The sequence below is a fragment of the Mesoplodon bidens genome (assembly GCF_964165515.1).
Source record: "Mesoplodon bidens genome assembly, chromosome: 9".
Lineage (NCBI taxonomy): Eukaryota > Metazoa > Chordata > Mammalia > Artiodactyla > Ziphiidae > Mesoplodon > Mesoplodon bidens.
Window position 1 is genome coordinate 38,641,136 of NC_138166.1, and position 20,392 is coordinate 38,661,527.

General features: G+C 37.1%; 1 protein-coding gene across 6 annotated transcripts in view; it reads left to right on the top strand.

The window, feature by feature from the left end:
• Positions 1-20,392, top strand: part of AGMO (alkylglycerol monooxygenase) — a 344,244-nt gene that overhangs the window by 211,616 nt on the left and 112,236 nt on the right. For 2 of the 6 annotated variants that reach the window (XM_081244291.1, XM_081244288.1), the window contains one exon: positions 7,157-8,796. The exons of the other annotated variants lie outside the window; for them this stretch is intronic. In XM_081244291.1, coding sequence (XP_081100417.1) covers positions 7,157-7,381 — 225 coding nt within the window. In that variant the 3' untranslated portion in view covers positions 7,382-8,796. Of the gene's footprint in view, positions 1-7,156; positions 8,797-20,392 lie in introns of those variants that run through there. 6 annotated transcript variants of the gene reach the window in all.

Genomic DNA, 20,392 nt, shown 5'->3' on the forward strand with positions numbered 1-20,392 from the left:
ATATTTTTTATTCAACAGCAATCCTTAAACATGAATCAGTAGGATTAATTTTGGGATTGAAGATGAAGAATAACAAGTGGGTATGCTGAAAGTTAATGGTGGATATTTTTTTCCCTATTGAGTCAACCAATTTTATAGGAAAGAACAGTGTCCGCCAAATTTAAAGAAAACAAATAAACCCTAAAATAGTATGGTTGCTTTGATTCAGTTGGCACTGAGATTTTCTAAGTAAAGGAAAGAACTGGGTGGACATATATTTGTGGTGAGAGCATAGTTTTAGGGTTTTTTGTTGTTCTTTTGGTGGGTGTGATGTATTTCTTTTGCTGTCATAATTTGTGATGTGAATTGAATGTGGTAGAAGTGATGGCCCTGAAATTTTTTTGATGTGTATGTGTTTGTGTTTATGTGTGTATAGAGGTTATTTACTTTTCACATGAATGAAATAATTTAAATAATAGAGTAGTGGATTTCTCCCAGTCAAGCACTTAGCTTTGAGATTAGTATATATTTTTATAGGGCCTCATTTCTCTCATGTATTTTAGATTAGATCTGCTTATGATGAAGTATTTTCTCATGATAGTGATTCGTTTAAGACACTAAACTAATTTCTTTATGGATTGGTTATATATGTATATATGAAATTCCTACACTTGGCTTAATGTGATCTATTTATTTATGTATTTATTTATTTTTTGACAAAAATGCTTTTATTTGAGAGTTTGTTAGGGTTCTTATAACAAGTTTAATCTTCACCAGTCAATTAGATCCACGTATACAGCTAGGAATTATCAACAATTGTAGCTCCTTTTAAAGATAATCCAAATGTAGCCACTAATATTTCCTCCATTTATTTAGAGTGATACAGGAGGCTTCAGCTTAATTTTTTTTAAAAAAAACAGATATTTAGGATATTGCCTTTATTTTCTTTTTTTTTATTTTATTTTTTTATTTTGTATTAGTTTCTGCTTTATAACAAAGTGAATCAGTCATACATATACATCTGCTCCCACATCCCCTCCCCCATGCATCTCCCTCCCTCCCACCCTCCCCATCCCACCCCTCCAGGCGGACACAAAGCACCAAGCTCATCTCCCTGTGCTCTGCGGCTGTTTCCCACTATCTATCCACCTTACGTTTGGTAGTGTATATATGTCCATGCCTCTCTTTCGCTTTGTCAATGTGATCTATTTAAAGTAACAGGAAGACTACTGTTAAGTTTGGTGAGAAATCTGAATATTGTGAGTGGCTACAGAAACCATAACTGAAGACAGGTAATATGTAGAGTGTAGACTGCTACTGTATTATCTAAGTTATGGATATGAAAGCTAAAGTATATTTATCTACACATGCTACAATAAATCTTAACAGTAACTGGTATGCAGAGAACATTTGAAAGGTAGTCCTGGCCAGACACAAGTCATTTGGCAGTGGCCTTGCCTAGTATATATTTTCAGGCCTGTCTGCACAAAGATGCTGGCATGTAAACCATGATTTCTATTCCAGGTGATGGATTTCTATCCAAGTAAGTGAGTGACTAAATATTTTCCGGTGGAATCTAGGCACCATAAAATCACTGAAGCCAAATAAAAAAGTTGTCGACCTTTCTAAAATGTAATTATAATAGCTTTGCATACCACTATGACAGAAAAAGTATTTCCACTTAGATCACCAAATAATGGAATGGGTTGAACCTAATTGGAAAAAAAAAGTAATACGAGTATGCTGCTAATATTTCTTTTTATCAGCAGTAATGAATGTCTTACTGAATTTTTATGAATTTCTAGAAAACTTCCTGGTCATTAACAATAACTGAATACACTGATTCCACATCCAACTCTATCAAAGAAAACAAATCCAATCTGAACCCACTGAAAACCCATGCCATCATCACTTCATCTCATTTATTCTACACAGAACCAGTTGAGAAACCGAACACTTTACATTAGTTTATTTATGTTACCCTAAGCAATTAGACATGAATATGCCTTTCCAAGCGATATAAATGTGAGGCTCCCTTTGTGGCACGTTGTTTAAATTTACAACATAAAGCTAGCATTTCCATCTCCAATAAAATCCAAACAGACATTTAATTTTGGTGCATGACATTTCTGACTAAAATAGAGCCAGAAAAGGCTCTAGGACAGCTCTTGTTCATGAATTCGAACAAATTGGGGATCTGTGAATTTATAGCCAGGTTTTTCTGTACTATTGTTTAAAATAGCACACATGGAAAACACGCCATGGGTGTGTTGTAATTCAGCTTTAATGATGTAACACTTGGTTTCAGTCAGTTGTTGGAGGGCTGCAAGTGACATTGGTTTTGTGCTTCAGACGTTGCATGTAACTTAGCAATTATAGTAAGGCTTTCAATAATGGCTGTTGGCGGGATATCCGCAAGTGAAGTCATAGCAATTTTGAAAGAGAAAGCTAATAAAAATACACCTGCTTGTAGTGGAAAGTGAGCCTTTAATATCTCTACTTTGAAGTTGGGCGAAGCCTTTGGTATTAACTAACAGATATTATGATGTAAGAATAATCCACTGCCCCAGGGGAGAGCAAGGTTGAAGTTACAAAAGACTGTTATTTTCTAATCACCTACTTTTCAGTCACTCTAATATCATGAAAGGAGAATAGAATGAGGTGATGTTTTTTTCTGAAATACCTCAAAGATATTACTATTTGAAAGCAAATCGTAATTGTAAATATACAAGCTAGCACATACATATTCCTTAAACTAGTCAATAAGGGCATCAATAACACTTTTTAGTAAGTGTGTTTTTGTTGTCAGAGACTTCAGAATGATGTGAAATTTTACATTCTAATATATCATTTCAAGATGACGTTTAAAGTTTCAAATTTTGCTTTATGAGTTTTTCTTTCTCCTTCCTCCTTTTCCTTGGCCACTTCTAAAGTCATTTATTTATAGTTCTTTACATGTAAAAAAATGAGAAAATAAAGGTGTTTGTGAAACTTCCTTTTACATCATTTGGAGTATTACTGCTCTCAGGAATCCTCTTTGTGATATGGGAAATTAATTCCCTCTGTTGTTCACTTGCTTCCTTCACACTTACTTGGGCTTACTTGTAGTCTATAGTAACTTTAATGGGACATTTAAAATATTGAGTCCATAATAAATGCTGATATATTGACATCACTGGAAGAAGAGATATTTAAGGAATAAATACAGTTGGAATTTGGAAATTCTGCAGAGAAAAAATGACTATTAAGTACCATACTACAATTACTTTTACCACTTTTCCTGATACTTATTGCAATAATATTTTTAACTCTTAAGTGTGATGTCTAGATTAGTGTGAAATAATTTGTACAATCAATATTTTTCCAAGTGCTTTAAATATGGATGGTTTTCTGTAGTCATTTTCTCTACAAGTGAATTTTTGAACCCATGGCAGTAACTTTCTTTTTTTTTTCTTCTTCTCTTTTTTTTTCCTTTTCAATTCAGTAGTGCATCTCAATAGAGAGTATCAAGTAACCCAAAGGGTATACATTAGCACTTGTCAGGGCCACATCAACATGCTAAGCACATTGAAACTTATTACCAAGTTCAAAGAGAGTATATGGACTCTAAATCCCTTGTTAATGTGGTAAAGAATCATCATCAACGTGTTTGTTTTGTTGAAAGGAAGTTACATTTTATTTCTCATTTATGAAATGGACTTTGATGTTTCTTTAAGCCAGAGGGATTTTTTTCCGCAATTCATTTACTGTATCAGCTAAGTGCACTCTTGTTAGAGAATGAGAAGTCTTTTTTTGGGGAAAGGAATAGAGTTGTTTTCTCTATAGAATTTCAGTGTGTAATTTGCATTTAACTTTGAAAGTGGATTGTTGTTGCGTCTTGACACCTGCTGAGATGAGTATCCATTTCAGGCTACAAAGTGGTGCTCTGAAATAAATATCAGCAAGCTTGTTCAATTTTGTCCGCTGTGTCATCACATTAGTACAAGATATTATGCTAAAATAGAATTGAACTCAATTTTCTGGTTGTATGTTTGGGCTATAAGCTTTTCCTTCTAGTATGCATCAAGAATTTCTATTGCCGGAGAGATTCCAAGGATTAAAAAAGAGAAACTGATCAATTTAACACTCATATGCCCAGAAAGCATCATGTAATTTATACCACAATGTGAGACATTGGTATTATTCTGTAATATCTGCCAGAGAATCGAGAGGTGAAATATAGTTTTAAATATCATTATGTAACAAAAATGTAAAATGTATTTTTATTTTGGTAATGAATATAAATATAAATTATTTGGGTAAATCATTTTATTTTGAATGATAGTAATTATTTATTAAGCCCCAGCTAAGTACCAGGCACTCTCTTGGGCCCCTGGCTTCATTTAGTTTATCTCATTTCATATTAACTATTCTTGGAATTATACAGAATGGCCTTGTTTCGTATTTTGACTTGCCCAAGGTCATATAACTAATAAGCGGAAAAATCAGGGTATCACGTTAGGATGGGCCAGAAGCTGGAGGCGAGGTAGGCAAGGGAAAATGAGGTAAAATATCGGAAAGAGGATATAATGAGAGATATATTAAAGAAAAATGTAAGTGAAGTACACAGAATCCAGTGCCTGAAGATGTGGTCTTTTAAAATTTTTGTGAGAGTTCCTGATAAGAGAGATTTTGGCCTCAGGGGTGCTTTTGACAGTTGAAATCCATTCAGTTCCTCATATTTGCTGCGTTCCTATGATAAACTAGAAGCAGGCACAGAGTAAACTGTCAGTAACAAAGAGGGGAGTCCTGACAGGGAGGAAGATGCCAGTGTCCAGTGAAGGTGTATATTAATCAACATTTTTTGCTCACAAAAAGACTGACATCATTTTTTTGTTTAGTGCAGTCTTCTGTGTCTTTTAGGACCCCAGGCCCTTCCATCTTATGGTTTCTCCTCCCTCTCTTCTGAAGGAAAAGTAGAAGGGGAGGAGAAGATTGTCCACTAGAGGGCTTTAGGCCATGGTGGAAGCAGCGCATATAACCTCTCCTCCCATTTCATTGTCAGGACTTAGTCAGATGGCCATTCTTAATTAAACATGAGGCTGAAAAATACAATCGAACCTAACAAGAGACAGTTATGTTTTAGCGAACACTTAGTCTTGGCTGTAAGTTGCAAAAATCTATATGGTAGCACAGCCTGTCCTGAGAGAGGTCTTTGTGTATTTTTTTCTGTGTTTAAGCACCAGCCCCACCTCTCCCCCCTGCCCCAACATACAATTTTAATAGCACCTTTTGCAATCTTTTAAAGCACATACTGAGTGCTAGTCACTATACTAACCTCTTGGTTTACATTTCTTCATTTTATACCCATAACAATTCCATAAGATATGTTACTCATGTTATAGTTATTTTGGCTACGTAACAAGATATCCTAAATCTTAGTGGCTTAACAGTAGCAATCATTTATATTCTCATAGCTTCTTTCGGTCAGGAATTCAGGAAAGGCTTAGCTGGGAAGTCATTACTTAGCTGGGAGTCTGTCTCTGCTGCACTGGCAGTCATATGTTGGCTGGGGTTGAAGTCATCTAAAGGCTTGACTAGGACTGGAGGTCTTACTTCCGAGGCTTGAAAGATGAAACCGGTCATGGACTTGGTAACTTCAGTTCCTCTGTATCGACCTGTCTCTTGCTTGCTTAAATGTCTTTAAAACATGGCTCTGGGTTGCCCAGAGTGAACAATCTAAGAGGTGAGGGGAGAAGCTGTAATGCCTTTTATGACCTAATTTAGAAGTCATACAATATCACTTCACTGTATTCTGTGGGTCACACAGGGCCAATCCTGATTCATTGTGGGAGGATCTTTTATATTAACAGTGTGACTACCAGAAGGATAGATCACTGGGATCATTTTGCAGGTTGATTCATACACTTCCATTTAGGAGGTAAGGATGGTGAGGCTTAAAGGAAGGTTAAGTGTATTGCTCAAGGTCACATAATTAGCAAGCCCATACCTGCACATAGAATGTTTGGCTTTAAAATCCATACTATTAACAATGAAAATACATTGTCACTATAAGCAGATAAAGTACATACGCATGTGTTTCTCCCAGAAAAAAATATGTGCAGCCAGTAAGCACAAACAGAAGCAAAAGCTACTATAGAAATTCAAATAGTTCAAATGTCAGAATTTGAAATAAAGGGAGTGCTTAGTATCAGAAAAGCTCAGAACTTTCTTGCAACTCAGATCTAGAAATTACAACATAAATGATTATCAAAATATTCTTTTTCCATACATGCATATTGTATTAGTAAGTCATCAGTTCCTTTTTGGGTATTGAAATTAGCAGAAGAGGAGGGACTAGGTGAGGATTATAGTTAGGGTTGAAATTCAACCTTACCCAAAGCCCCTTTCTGGAGCCAGGACAATTGCTCCTATTTTTTTCTCCTCCCCCAAAGGTAAAGTTAACTATTATCAACGGTTTTAAAGTGAAGCACAGTTAGGCTGTGAGCCTAGGATTCTATTTTCTTAGACTATTTGTAAGTAGGTTGGCAGATGGATATTTTAGTTTTATAACACTGTGAAATAATCCAGCTTATCACTGGTGATTACAATAAAAAGAATATGTTTAAAAATTAATAGTCTCAAAAAGTTAAGAAATTGTTGTATAATGTCTTGTCATTAAATTTAATGTATCAAAAATAAATGATGCCATGCCATTCCATATGTTAGTGACATTTCCCCCTCCACCAGTCCATAAGCTACTTGAGCACAAGATACATGTCTCGTTTTATTTTCAGTCTCTGACATTAAGTACAGAGTTAATACTCCACTAACTTTCGTGAGCTGCATCTTCACTCTCTACCAAACTCAACAAGAAAAGACATTCATGGAAATGAATCTCCCTTATGCTTCTCCAGCAAATTGCATCCAAACTCCCACAGGTGGGTTTGAATCTAAAGCTACCACTTCCTATCCCATGATCACTCTGTTTCCCTTTCTGTAAAATGGAGAGTCAGGGACATTGGTTTTGAGAGGATTAAATAGGATAATGACGTTAATGAAGAGAACATTTCTAATACAGATAACAGTAAGTGACACCTATAGTGACTATATAAAAATGGTACCTGCTAGTTGCTAGGTTATTCCACTCTGAAAGTAAAGATATATTTGACTCGTTCTTCTGTCATTTTCATTTCAGAAACAAATGTTTTTCCTTCAAGCAAGTACTCATTGTTTACCTGGCCCCAGGCTTCTTGATTATAGTCAATGTCTTGTCACACTTTTTAGGAACTTCCAATTAGTTGTGGAGGTTTTCTCCCTCTGCCCTATCAAACTTCAACTGGAGATCCTCATGACCTCTCCTTATATTTCTGAAATTTTTAATAACTTGTTTTTATTAGCCATGATTTATAGCCATCATTGAAAAAAAAGTACTTAGTGGGCATAACTATGTGCCAGGAATTTTCTTAGTTTCTAGAGGTATGTCAGAAACAATACAAACAAAAATCAAAGCCCTCAGGGGGCTAACATTTTAGCAAAGAAAGAAAGACTGTAGAAATAGTTTAATAAGATACACCGTGTGTTACATAGTGATAAGTCAGATGTGAGGAATAACAAAACAAGGGAAGTGAAGAGGGAACTGGGGAGGGAAGGACTGCAAGAGATGTGTGTGTTCCAGTAAACTCTCAGCAAACACCTGAAAAAGGTACAGGTGCAAACCATACAGTTATTTTAGGAAACAGGATTCCAGGCAGAGAGAAAGGATAATTCTAAACCCTGCTATGAGAGGATGATTGGTGTGTTCAAGGCAGAGCTGTAAGAGCAATGGGACTAGAAAGGATGGATGGAAGGAGAGAGGAGTAGAAGATGCGTCAAAGAAGTAACATGGGAACAGAGTTCATCAAGACTTATTGGCTAGTATTAGGGATACATGGGAAAATATTGGAAATTTTTGAGCAGAAAAGTAATGTGATATGACTTAACCTTTCAAAAATCACTCGAGGGCTTCCCTGGTGGTGCAGTGGTTAAGAATCCATCTGCTGATGCAGGGGACGCGGGTTCGAGCCCTGGTCTGGGAAGATCCCACGTTCCGCCGAGCAACTAAACCTGTGCACCACAACTACTGAGCCTGTGCTCTAGAGCCCATGAGCCACAACCACTGAGTCAGTGAGCCACAACTACTGAAGCCCACGCACCTAGAGCCCATGCTCTCCAACAAGAGAAGCCACCACAATGAGAAGCTGGTGCACTGCGACGAAGACCCAACACAGCCAATAAATAAAAAACTAAATAAATTAAATAAATTTAAAAAACTTCACTTGAAAACTTAGCTTTAAAAGGAATATTGATTGACTATTTTGAAGTAAAAAAATAATGAGTTTCCTTCGCCTGTCTAAAACCCTCAGTGACTGCTTCTGGGCATCAGGCTTAGTATAATAAGATCCTTTTTGATTAGCTTCTCCAACGCCAGATTTTTCTTTCAGTTATCCTGGTATCTTCCTCTTTGAACAAATGCATTTTTCATAGTTACTCTAGCCTGAGTGCAGGCTACTCATGTGGGAAATATCTCCTTTCCTTGTTCTTCAATGACGATCCTCTTTTTAAAATTTGCCTGACTTTTTAATAGCTTAAGAAATCAGCTTACCATTGTCTCATGGAGGCCTCTACTCTCTCGCTCCTACTTCCAAACTATATACATCCCAAAAGTAGATAACCTTCCTGTAGTAGCCCATTGTATTTTTATATTTCCTATATCATTGTGCTATAGTTGTCTCTTTTCTAACCTTTTCTTTTGCATTAAACTCCTAAGTTTCATAACTGAGTTGCAATAAAGGATATGCAGCCTCCTTAACTCAGTGAACAAACGATCTTTGTATGTGAGCAGGTGAGGCTCCAGGATGATGCATTAGGCTAAGTCTGGTCATCCGTACACTTGCTCCTTTTCTTTCTGGAATTCAGGTTCAAGTAGTCTTTTTGGTAGCTGATACAGTCTCCCTATCCCAAGGTGTTTCGTCTCCTCAGCCACTGGTTCCTCCTTCTTCTCTGAACCCTAGCCTCAAGGATTTTTCATTTTTAGTGTTCTTTCTCCTAATTGCAAATATAAAACAGAAAATATCATTTGGGTGGTCTTCGACAGAGAAGTCACAAAACATTTCTTCCATACATAGTTAAGTTGAGAACAGAGCTGAGTTGCTATGTGTATTCTAGGCAGTTAACTAGACCTACTCTTAAGCTAAGAGGTTCATTCCTGTACAAGGGCTTCATAACACAACATGAGGTTCAAATCTTTGCCTCAGCATAATTACAAATACTAAACATTGTGAACTTTCAGGACTGATCAAAAAGAATTGAAATAATTTACATTAAATCTACAAAAGCCAAAATTCTATTCTCTGGAAAGTTGTAAACTTTCCAGCATTTCACAAAATCTTTCCTATGTTAGTGCTGGGACTACAGTTTTAAAATCTTTTCCAAGATAATACCTGGCAGTCTGACAAGTTGAATTATTGAAGGCAGGATGCAACAAATCTCTGTTTTTTTCTTTTTCACCATACCTGTTGCACACAGAAACCCTTCTCCTATGATTACCCTACTTCCCAGAGGCCTAAAGATGCAACCCACAGCAAATGGATGGTATCTGTTTGTCTCAAATAGGCCATTTGTATTTTTGAACTTGATGTCCATTCCAAAGTGGTGATCCTAGAGTTTTGTCATCTCCTCACAAGAGAGAAGGCCACTTCTTTAAGTGAAATCATTATAACCACATGTAAGAGATACTATATGATCAAGATCAAGAATGAATGTTTCATATGATCAGTCGGTTCAGAAAAAAATAAGAAAAATGGAGGTAGAATAATCTTTAAAGCATTATTGAAAGCTCTGGAGAAGTCTTTGCAGAACAGATAGAACATTGAGAGGCAGGTACACAAGTAAAGAGGTCTGTGGGTTTTGTGTTGGAGAATCTATATTCAGGAAAGGGGACTCTAAAGAGACAAAGTAATGTCAACTTCGAATTAATTTACATTTTGCCAAGATACTACAGTCTAAAAATCACCTATTTCCCCTTCCCCCCATTCATATTAAACTGCTCTATGTCAGTTTCTAAGTAATGAAATATAGCCAAATGTAAACTTGGTGAGAATTTTGCCGTATAGATGCCCAGGCTCCATCTAGTGGCAGAAGGTAACTGTAAGTTTTTACCATTTTCCCAGAGCCTTAAAAAAATATTTAATAGAGTTTGCATCTTGAGAACACTATGAATTAAGTTTTATATTCTTTCTAAGAAACAGTAATATCCAAGGTTAAAAACTTGTTTCCACCATATTAGTTTCGTACCACTTCTAACGAGACTATTTTATTTCTTCTGCTTTATAAAATTTAACCTACACAGTAATTACAGTGAATATTCATTTTTGTAAATTGTTGTTCTTTTGGTTTCTTCATTTTTTTTTGTCAGTCAAGAGGACAGACACAAATTGCACAATCAAGCTAAGAAGTCATAAATTGTCTCATGGTTCAAAAAATTATAAAGCTTATGAACAAAAAATAATAAATTAATGAAACAATGATATAACTAAAGAAAGTTAGAATTGGGTGAAAAATCTAAGTTGACTAGCTGAAAGTGAGATATGAAGTGGTAAAGTACAATACTATATTTTCAATTTAAGCATTTTACTTCTTACATGGTATTTCTTTCAGTGTCTTGAGTTGTTATTTTCTCCTGTTTCAACAGTTTTTTCCTTAAATATATTTTAAAGTCCTGATGAATTAAGGTATTGTCATTTGCCTGTGTGTACATACATATGATTGTGTGTGTGTGTGTGTGTGTGTGTGTGTGTGTAGGGTGTTTTACTCTTTATCAGATCAGTTTGGATGTGAATTTTGTGAGGGAAGTTAGTTTTAAAAAACAATTATCTTACCAGCTTTTTATAGTAAATTTTAATCTGAGATGCCTTCATCCCTCACTTATTAAACTATTACAGGTAAAATTATGTATTAAATTTTACATATAAATATTAAACATATACTTGTTAATATTTATAATTATATATATCTGAAAATATTAGATAAAATGGATACAATTTATTCACTTCTAAAACCTTCCCAATAAAAGTGTCATTGCGAATTTAACATGCATTTTGGTTTGCATATAAAATCTGAGCATCTCTGCATAAGACCAACTCTATATATCTAGTATATATTTCTCAAGGGTGACTTTTTTTTAAGTTAAAGACTTCATCTTTTAAGAGCAATTTTATGTTCACAGCAAAATTGAGAAGAAAGTACAGAGATTTCCCATATACTTTGTGCCTTCTCACATGCATAGCCTCACCCATTATCAGCATTCCCCGCAAGAGTGGTCCATTTGTTACAATTGTAAACCACATTGACACATCAAAATCACCCCAAGTTTATAGTTTACATTAGGGCTCACTCGATGTTGTACATTCTGTGGGCTTGGACACATGTGTAATATCATGTATCCATCATTATAGTACCATCCAGAGTGTTTTCACTGCTCTAACAATTCTTTGTGCCAGATTTACTCCTTCCTTCCCCCCAATCCCTGGCAACCACTGATCTGTTTACTGTCTCCATAATTTTTCTTCTTCTAGATGTTTCTTTTGCCAATATTTTTTCCCAGGCTGTGGCTTACTTATGTTCTCATTCCCTTGATATTGACTTTCACCGAGCAGAAGGCCTGATGGAAGTAGCTGAGTGACAAGTTACTGCTGTGGGGTGATAAGCACAATTATTTGATACAAGTGTTGGCCTAAACTAGTCTTTTTTTTCCAACAAAAGAAAGTCTTTTACTTTCTCTACAAATTTGGGGCATGGGGAGAAAGATGAGAGTAAATATAATTCAAAATTTTCCCCTCAAACAACTCTAAATGTTTCTGCCTAGCCCTCAATGTCTTGGTGATATATTCTCTTTTGCTAACTAACTGCATTTCCCATTTTTTTCCAAAGATAGACTCCATTTTAATCAGGTCTCCTCAAAGTCCACAAACAAGCCATATTCGTGCTTTCTTTAGGCCTTTATCAAGAAATATTCACTTTCTGGCTGTTGTCTGTGTTTAAATGAACTTAAACCCAAAAAAACACATATTTGACAGTATCTCACATCTGTTGTGATAATACCACCATCTTAAAGTAAGTATAACATCATAACAGTATCTAGTTCAGTATCATATGGCTTTCTCCTTGTCACCCACTACATAGCTGCTTTAAAGCCCAGAGTCTGGAGGCATGCTTTTCCATCATACAACCCTTTGCTCTGGCAAAAGTCACAAACTCCAAGCTCAAGAGAGAGCCCTGAATGATCTGTGAATATCCAAGTTATTTTGTATCTAAATATTATGAAAGATTGGGAGTATTTCAGTATCCTGCCTGAATATTTCAGTAGGTTGCTGTAGCATGGAATCGGAGATACATCAATTGTTTAAAGACAGAAACCATAAAGAACAACAAATGTTTTAAAATAAAACTGGAAAGATCAGTATAATTTGACAGCATCCCTCCTACCATCTCGATATTAAATATTCATATTGTACACACTGTATTTTTCCTCTCAGTTTTTCTCTTACCCCCTTAAAAGGAAGGTAAACGGATTTCTCCCATGATGGTTATTATTTTCCCAGTATGCCTTCCTCTAATTCTTCCATACCAAAGAATTAAAAAACAAAACAATACAAATATATATACAAAAGCTTGAACAGTCAATTAATTTGTTTCTGACTATTGGAACACATTCTTAAGGTAAATTGCCTGTATCTGTGCAGATTATTTAATAAATTTGTTCTGCTCTTAACTATACTATGAAAAACAAGATTATTCTTTATCAATATATTTGCTTATTGTCATTTTATATTGGAAGTTTAAAAGAATTCTTATTACTCCAAAGATTGCACTATTCTTGAAGTATGGGGTATTTATTTAAGCATTAGGTATGCCTAATTTCTATCCTTTAATTGTTTTTTAGGTTATACAGGTTGATCTTCATAGTTATGTGTATATGGCTTACTATTTTCTTCACACAGAAAAAAGTTAATATAGTATATTTAAATCAGAATTTACCAGTCCTGATAACTTGTGCTTTTACTCTCTTCACTTCTTATTGGCCCATTGCTATCCCATTTGGTATGATATACATCTCACAATTTTTCATTAAGATTCATAAAGTGTATTTGATTTTTCAATTGACATTTGCTAATGATGTGTTATTTGGTATCACATTTTTCTTATTAATCATATATTTCTATTCAATGAGGAAATAAAGTTTCCTGTAGTAATTTAAAAAATTTTTAACATATTTATTGGAGTATAGTTGCCTTACAATGTTGTGTTAATTTCTGCTGTATAACAGAGTGATTCAGCTATATGTATACATATATCCCCATATCCCCTCCCTCTTGCATCGCCCTTCCATCCTCCCTATACCACCCCTCTAGGTGGTCGCAAAGCACCGAGCTGATCTACCTGTGCTCTGCAGCTGCTTCCCACTAGCTATCTATTTTACATTTGGTAGTGTATATATGTCCATGCTACTCTCTCACTTCATCCCATCTTACCCTTCCCCCTCCCTGTGTCCTCAGGTCCATTGTCTACATCTGCGTTTTTATTCCTGTCCTGCCCCTAAGTTCATCAGAACCTTTTTTTTTTTTTAGATTCCATATATGTGTGTTAGCATACGGTATTTGTTTTTCTCTTTCTGACTTACTTCACTCTGTATGACAGACTCTAGTTCCATCCACCTCACTACAAATAACTCAATTTCATTTCTTTTTATGGCTGAGTAATATTCCATTGTATATATGTGCCACATCTTCTTTATCCAACCTAAGTTGATGGACACTTAGGTTGCTTCCGTGTCCTGATTATTGTAAATGGTGCTACAATGAACATTGTGGTACATGACTCATTTTGAATTATGGTTTTCTCAGGGTCTGGGCCCAGTGGTGGGATTGCTGGGTCATATGGTAGTTCTATTTATAGTTTTTTAATGAACCTCCATACTGTTCTCCATTGTGGCTATATCAATTTACATTCCCACCAACAGTGCAAGAGGGTTCTCTTTTCTCAAAATCGTCTCCAGCATATGTTGTTTGTAGATTTCTTGATGATGGCCATTCTGACCGGTGTGAGGTGATACCTTGTAGTTTTGATTTGCATTTCTCTAATGATTAGTGATGTTGAGCATCCTTTCATGTGTTTGTTGGCAACTGTATATCTGCTTTGGACAAACGTCTGTTTAGATCTTTGGCCCATTTTCGGATTGGGTTGTTTGTTTTTATGATATTGAGCTGAATGAGCTGCTTACATATTTTGGAGATTAATCCTTTTTCAGTTGCTTCATTTGCAAATATTTTCTCCCATTCTGAGGGTTGTCTTTTCGTCTTGTTTATGGTTTCCTTGACTGTGCAAAAGCTTTTAAGTTTCATTAGGTCTCATTTGTTTATTTTTGTTTTTATTTCCATTTCTCTAGGAGGTGGGTCCAAAAGGATCTTGCTGTGATTTATGTCATAGAGTGTTCTGCCTCTGTTTTCCTCTAAGAGTTTGGTGGTGTCTGGCCTTACATTTAGGTCTTCAATCCATTTTGAGGTTATTTTTGTGTATGGTGTTAGGGAGTGTTCTAATTTCATTCTTTTACATGTAGCTGTTCAGTTTTCCCAACACCACTTATTGAGGAGGCTGTCTTTTCTCCACTATATATTCTTGCCTCCTTTATCAAAGATAAGGTGACCATATGTGTGTGGGTTTATCTCTGGGCTTTCTATCCTGTTCCATTGATCTATCTTTCTGTTTTTGTGCCAGTACCATACTGTCTTGATTACTATAGCTTTGTAGTATAGTCTGAAGTCAGGGAGCCTGGTTGCTCCAGCTCTGTTTTTCTTTCTCAAGATTGCTTTGGCTATTTGGGGTCTTTTGTATTTCCATACAAATTGTGAAATTTTTGTTCTAGTTCTGTAAAAAATGCCATTGGTAGTTTGATAGGGATTGCATTGAATCTGTAGATTGCTTTGGGTAGTATAGTCATTTTCACAATGTTGATTCTTCCAATCCAAGAACATGGTATATCTCTCCATCTGTTTGTACCATCTTTAATTTCTTTCATCAGTGTCTTATACTTTTCTGCATACAGTTCTTTTCTCTCCTTAGGTAGGTTTATTCTTAGATATTTTATTCTTTTTGTTGCAGTGGTAAATGGGAGTGTTTCCTTAATTTCTCTTTCAGATTTTTCATCATTAGTGTATAGGAATGCAAGAGATTTCTGTGCATTAATTTTGTATCCTGCTACTTTACCAAATTCATTGATTAGCTCTAGTAGTTTTCTGGTAGCATCTTTGGATTCTCTATGTATTAATATGATGTCATCTGCAAACAGTGACAGCTTTACTTCTTCTTTTCCAATTTGGATTCCTTTTATTTCTTTTTCCACTCTGATTGCTGTGGGTAAAACTTCCAAAACAATGTTGAATAAGAGTGGTGAGAGTGGACAACCTTGTCTTCTTCCTGATCTTAGAGGAAATGGTTTAAGTTTTTCACCATTGAGAATGATGTTGGCTGTGGGTTTGTCACATATGGCCTTTATTTCTTTGAGGTAGGTTACTTCTATGTCTACTATCTGGACAGTTTTTATCATAAATGGGTGCTGAATTTTGTCAAAAGCTTTTTCTGCATCTATTGAGATTATCATGATTTTTATCCTTCAGTTTGTTAATATGGTGTATCACATTGATTGATTTGCTTAAATTGAAGGATCCTTGCATTCGTGGGATAAACCCTACTTGATCACGGAGTATGGTCCTTTTAATGTGCTGTTGGATTTTGTTTGCTAGTATTTTGTTGAGGATTTTTGCATCTATGTTCATCAGTGATACTGGTCTGTAGTTTTCTTTTTTTGTGATATCTGTGTCTGATTTTGGTATCAGGGTGATGGTGGCCTTGTAGAATGAGTTTGGGTGTGCTCCTCCCTCTCCTATATTTTGGAAAAGTTTGAGAAGGATAGGTGTTATCTCTTCCCCAAATGTTTGATAGAATTCGCCTGTGAAGCCAACTTGTCTTGGGCAAGAAGCCACCTTGCCCTGGGTTTGTTGGAAGATTTTTAATCACAGTCTCAATTTCAGTGCTTGTGATAGGTCTGTTTATATTTTCTCTTTCTTCCTGGTTCAGTCTCGGAAGGTTGTGCTTTTCTAAGAATTTTGTCCATTTCTTCCAGGTTGTCCATTTTATTGGTGTATAGTTGCTTATAGTAATCTCTCATGACCTTTTGTATTTCTGCAGTGTCAGTTGTTACTTCTCCTTTTTCATTTCTAATTCTATTGATTTGAGTCTTCTCCCTTTTTTTCTTGATGAGTCTGGCTAATGGGTTATCAGTTTTGTTTCTCTTCTCAAAGAACCAGCTTTTAGTTTTATTGATCTTTGCTAATGTTTCCTTCATTTCTTTTACATTTATTTCTGATCTGATCTTTATGATTTCTTTCGTTCTGCTAACTTTGGGGGTTTTTTTCTTCTTTCTCTAATTGCTTTAGGTGTAAGGTTAGGTTGTTTATTTAAGATGTTTCTTGTTTCTTGAGGTAGGATTCTATTGCTATACGCTACCCTCTTAGAACTGCTTATGCCGTATCCCATAGGTTTTGGGTCGTCGTGTTTTCATTGTCATTTGTTTCTAGGTTGTTTTTGATTTCCTCTGATTTCTTCAGTGATCTCTTGGTTATTTAGTAGTTTACTGTTTAGCCTCCATGAGGTTGTATTTTTTACAGATTTTTTTCCTGTAATTGATGTGTACTCTCATAGCATTGTGGTCGGAAGAGGTACTTGATATGATTCTAATTATCTTAAATTTACCAGGGCTTGGTTTTTAACCAAGATATGATCTAGCCTAGAGAATGTTCCATGATCAGAGAAGATAGTGTATTCTGTTGTTTTTGGATGGAATGTCCTATAAATATCAATTAAGTCCATCTTGTTTAATGTATCATTTAAAGCTTGTGTTTCCTTACTTATTTTCATTTTGGATGATCTGTCCATTGGTGAAAGTGGGTGATAAAGTCCCCTACTATTATTGTGTTACTGTTGATTTCCCCTTTTATAGCTGTTAGCATTTGTCTTATGTATTGAGGTGCTCCTATGTTGGGTGCATAAATATTTACAATTGTTATATCGTCTTCTTGGATTGATCCCTTGATCATTATATAGTGTCCTTCTTTGTCTCTCATAATATCCTTTATTTTAAAGTCTGATACGAGAATTGCTACTCCAGCTTTCTTTTGATTTCCATTTGCATGGAGTATCTTTTTCCATCCCCTCACTTTCAGTCTTTATGTGTCCCTAGGTCTGAAGTGGCTCTCTTGTAGACAGCATATATATGGGTCTTGTTTTTGTCCATTCGGCCAGTCTATGTCTTTTGGTTGGAGCATTTAATCCATTCACATTTAAGGTAATTATCAATATGTATGTTTCTATTACCATTTTCTTAATTGTTTTCAGTTTGTTTTTGTAGGTCCTTTAGTATTTGTTGTAAAGCTGGTTTGGTGGTGCTAAATTCTCTTAGCTTTTGCTTGTCTGTAAATGTTTTTATTTCTCCATCAAATCTGAATGAGATCCTTGCTGGGTAGAGTAATCTTGGTTGTAGGTTTTTCCCTTTCGTCACTTTAAATACGTTCTGCCACTCCTTTCTGGCTTGCAGAATTGCTGCTGAAAGTTCAGCTGTTAACCTTATGGAGATTCCCTTGTATGTTATTTGTTGCTTTTCTCTTGTTACTTTTAATATTTTTTCTTTGTATTTAATTTTTGATAGTTTGATTAATATGTGTTTTGGCGTGTTCTCCTTGGATTTATCCTGTATGGGACTCTCTGTGCTTCCTGGACTTGACTGACTATTTCCTTTCCAATGTTAGGGAAGTTTTCAACTATAATCTCTTCAAATATCTTCTCAGTCCCTTTTGTTTTTCTCTTCTTCTTCTGGGACCCCTGTAATTCGAATGTTGGTGTGTTTAATGTTGTCCTGAGGTCTCTGAGACTCTCCTCAATTCTTTTCATTCTTTTTTCTTTATTCTGCTCTGTGGTAGTTATTTCCAGTGTTTTATCTTCCAGGTCACTTATCTATTCTTCTGCCTCATTGTTCTGCTATTGATTCCTTCTAGAGAATTTTTAGTTTCATTTATTGTGTTGTTCATCATTGTTTGTTTGCCCTTTAGTTCTTCTAGGTGCTTGTTAATCGTTTCTTGTATTTTCTCCATTCTATTTCCAAGATTTTGGTCATCATTACTATCATTACTCTGAATTCTTTTTCAGGCAGACTGTCTATTTCCTCTTCATTTGTTTGGTTTGGTGGGGTTTTACCTTGCTCCTTCATCTGCTGCATATTTCTCTGTCTTCTCATTTTGTTTAACTTACTGTGTTTGGGGTCTCCTTTTCACAGACTGCAGGTTTGTAGTTCCTGTTGTTTTTGGTGTCTGCCCCCAGTGGGTGAGGTTGGTTCAGTGGCTTGTGTAGGCTTCCTGGTGGAGGGTACTGGTACCTGTGTTCTGGTGGGTGGGGCTGGATCATTTCTCTCCGGTGGGCAGGACCACATCCAGTGGTGTGTTTTTGGGTGTCTATGACCTTATTATGATTTTAGACAGTCTCTCTGCTAATGGGTGGGGTTGTGTTCATGTCTTACTATTTGTTTGGCATGGGGCGTCCAGCACTGGAGCTTGCTGGCCATTTGGTGGAGCTGGGTCTTAGCATTGAGACAGAGATCTCTGGGTGAGCTGTCACTGATTGGTCCAATGTCCTGAACTCGGCTCTCCCACCTCAGAGTCTCAGTCCTGACGTCAGGCCAGAGCACCAAGACCCTGTCCGCCACATGGCTCAGAAGAAAAAGGAGAAATTAATTAATTAATTAATTAATTAATTAATAGAAATTTTAAAATAATAAATTAGGGCCTCCCTGGTGGCGCAGTGGTTGAGAGTCCGCCTGCCGATGCAGGGGATACGGGTTCGTGCCCCGGTCTGGGAGGATCCCACATGCCGCGGAGCGGCTGGGCCCGTGAGCCATGGCCGCTGGGCCTGCGCGTCCGGAGCCTGTGCTCCGCAACAGGAGAGGCCACAGCAGTGAGAGGCCCACATACCGCAAAAAGAAAAAAAAAAATAATAATAATAATAATAATAATAATAAATTAAAAAATTAAGAAAAATTATTAACATAGAAAATAATAATAAAAAATAAGAGAGAGCAACCAAACCAATAAACAAATCCACCATTGGTAACAAGTGCTAAAATCTAAACTAAGATAAACATAAATATCAGAAACAAATCAGTCATAGGCAGCAAACCGCAAGTGTACATTTGCTCCTAAAGTCCACTGCCTCAATTTTGGGACAATTCTTTGTCTTTTTAGGTATTCCACACATGAAGGGTACATCAAGTTGCTTGTGGGGATTTAATCTGCTGCTACTGAGGCTGCATGGAGAAATTTCCCTTTCTCTTCTTTGTTCCCACAGCTCCTGGGGTTCAGCTTTGGTTTTGGCCCCACCTCTGTTTGTAGGTCGCCCTCAGGCATCTGTTCCCTGCCCACACAGGACAGGTTTAAAGCAGCGCTGATGAGGTGCCTCTGGCTCACTCAGGTCAGGGGGAGGGAGGGGTACGGAATGCAGGGTGAGCCTGTGGCAGCAGAGGCCGGCATGACTTTACAATATCCTGAGGCGCACCATGTGTTCTCCCGGGGAAGTTGTCCCTGGATCACAGTACCCTGGAGTGGCATGCTGCACAGGTTCCCCGGGATGGGGGGGGCGCGTTATGGATAGTGACCTGTGCTTACACACAGGATTCTTGGTGGCTGCAGAAGCAGCAGCTTAGTGTTTCATGCCCGTCTCTGGGGTCCAAGCTGATAACCATGGCTTGCACCCATCTCTGGAGGTCGTTTAGGCGGTGCTCTGCCTTCTTTGGGCAGACAGGGAAGGAATCTCCTCTCCTCGTGCACCCTGAAACAATGGTCCCTTGCCTCTTAGGCAGGTCCAGACGTTTTCCTGGACTCCCTCCCAGCTAGCTGTGGTGCACTAGCCCCCTTCAGGCCGTGTTCACGCAGCCAACCCCAGTCCTCTCCCTGGGATCTGAACTCTGAAGCCCGAGCCTCAACTCCCAGCCCCCACCCACCCTGGCAGGTGAGCAGAGAAGCCTCTCAGGCTGGTGAGTGTTGGTCAGCACCGATCCTCTGTGCGGGAACATCTCCGCTTTGCCCTCTGCACCCCTGTTGCTGCGCTCTCCTCTGTGGCTCCGAAGCTTCCCCCTGCCACCCCCCAGTATTCACCAGTGAGGGGGCTTCCTAATGTGTGGAAACCTTTCCTCCTTCACAGCTCCCTCCAACTGGTGCAGGTCCCGTCCCTATTCCTTTGTGTTTTTTCTTTTTCTTTTGCCCTACCCAGGTACATGGGGATTTTCTTGCCTTTT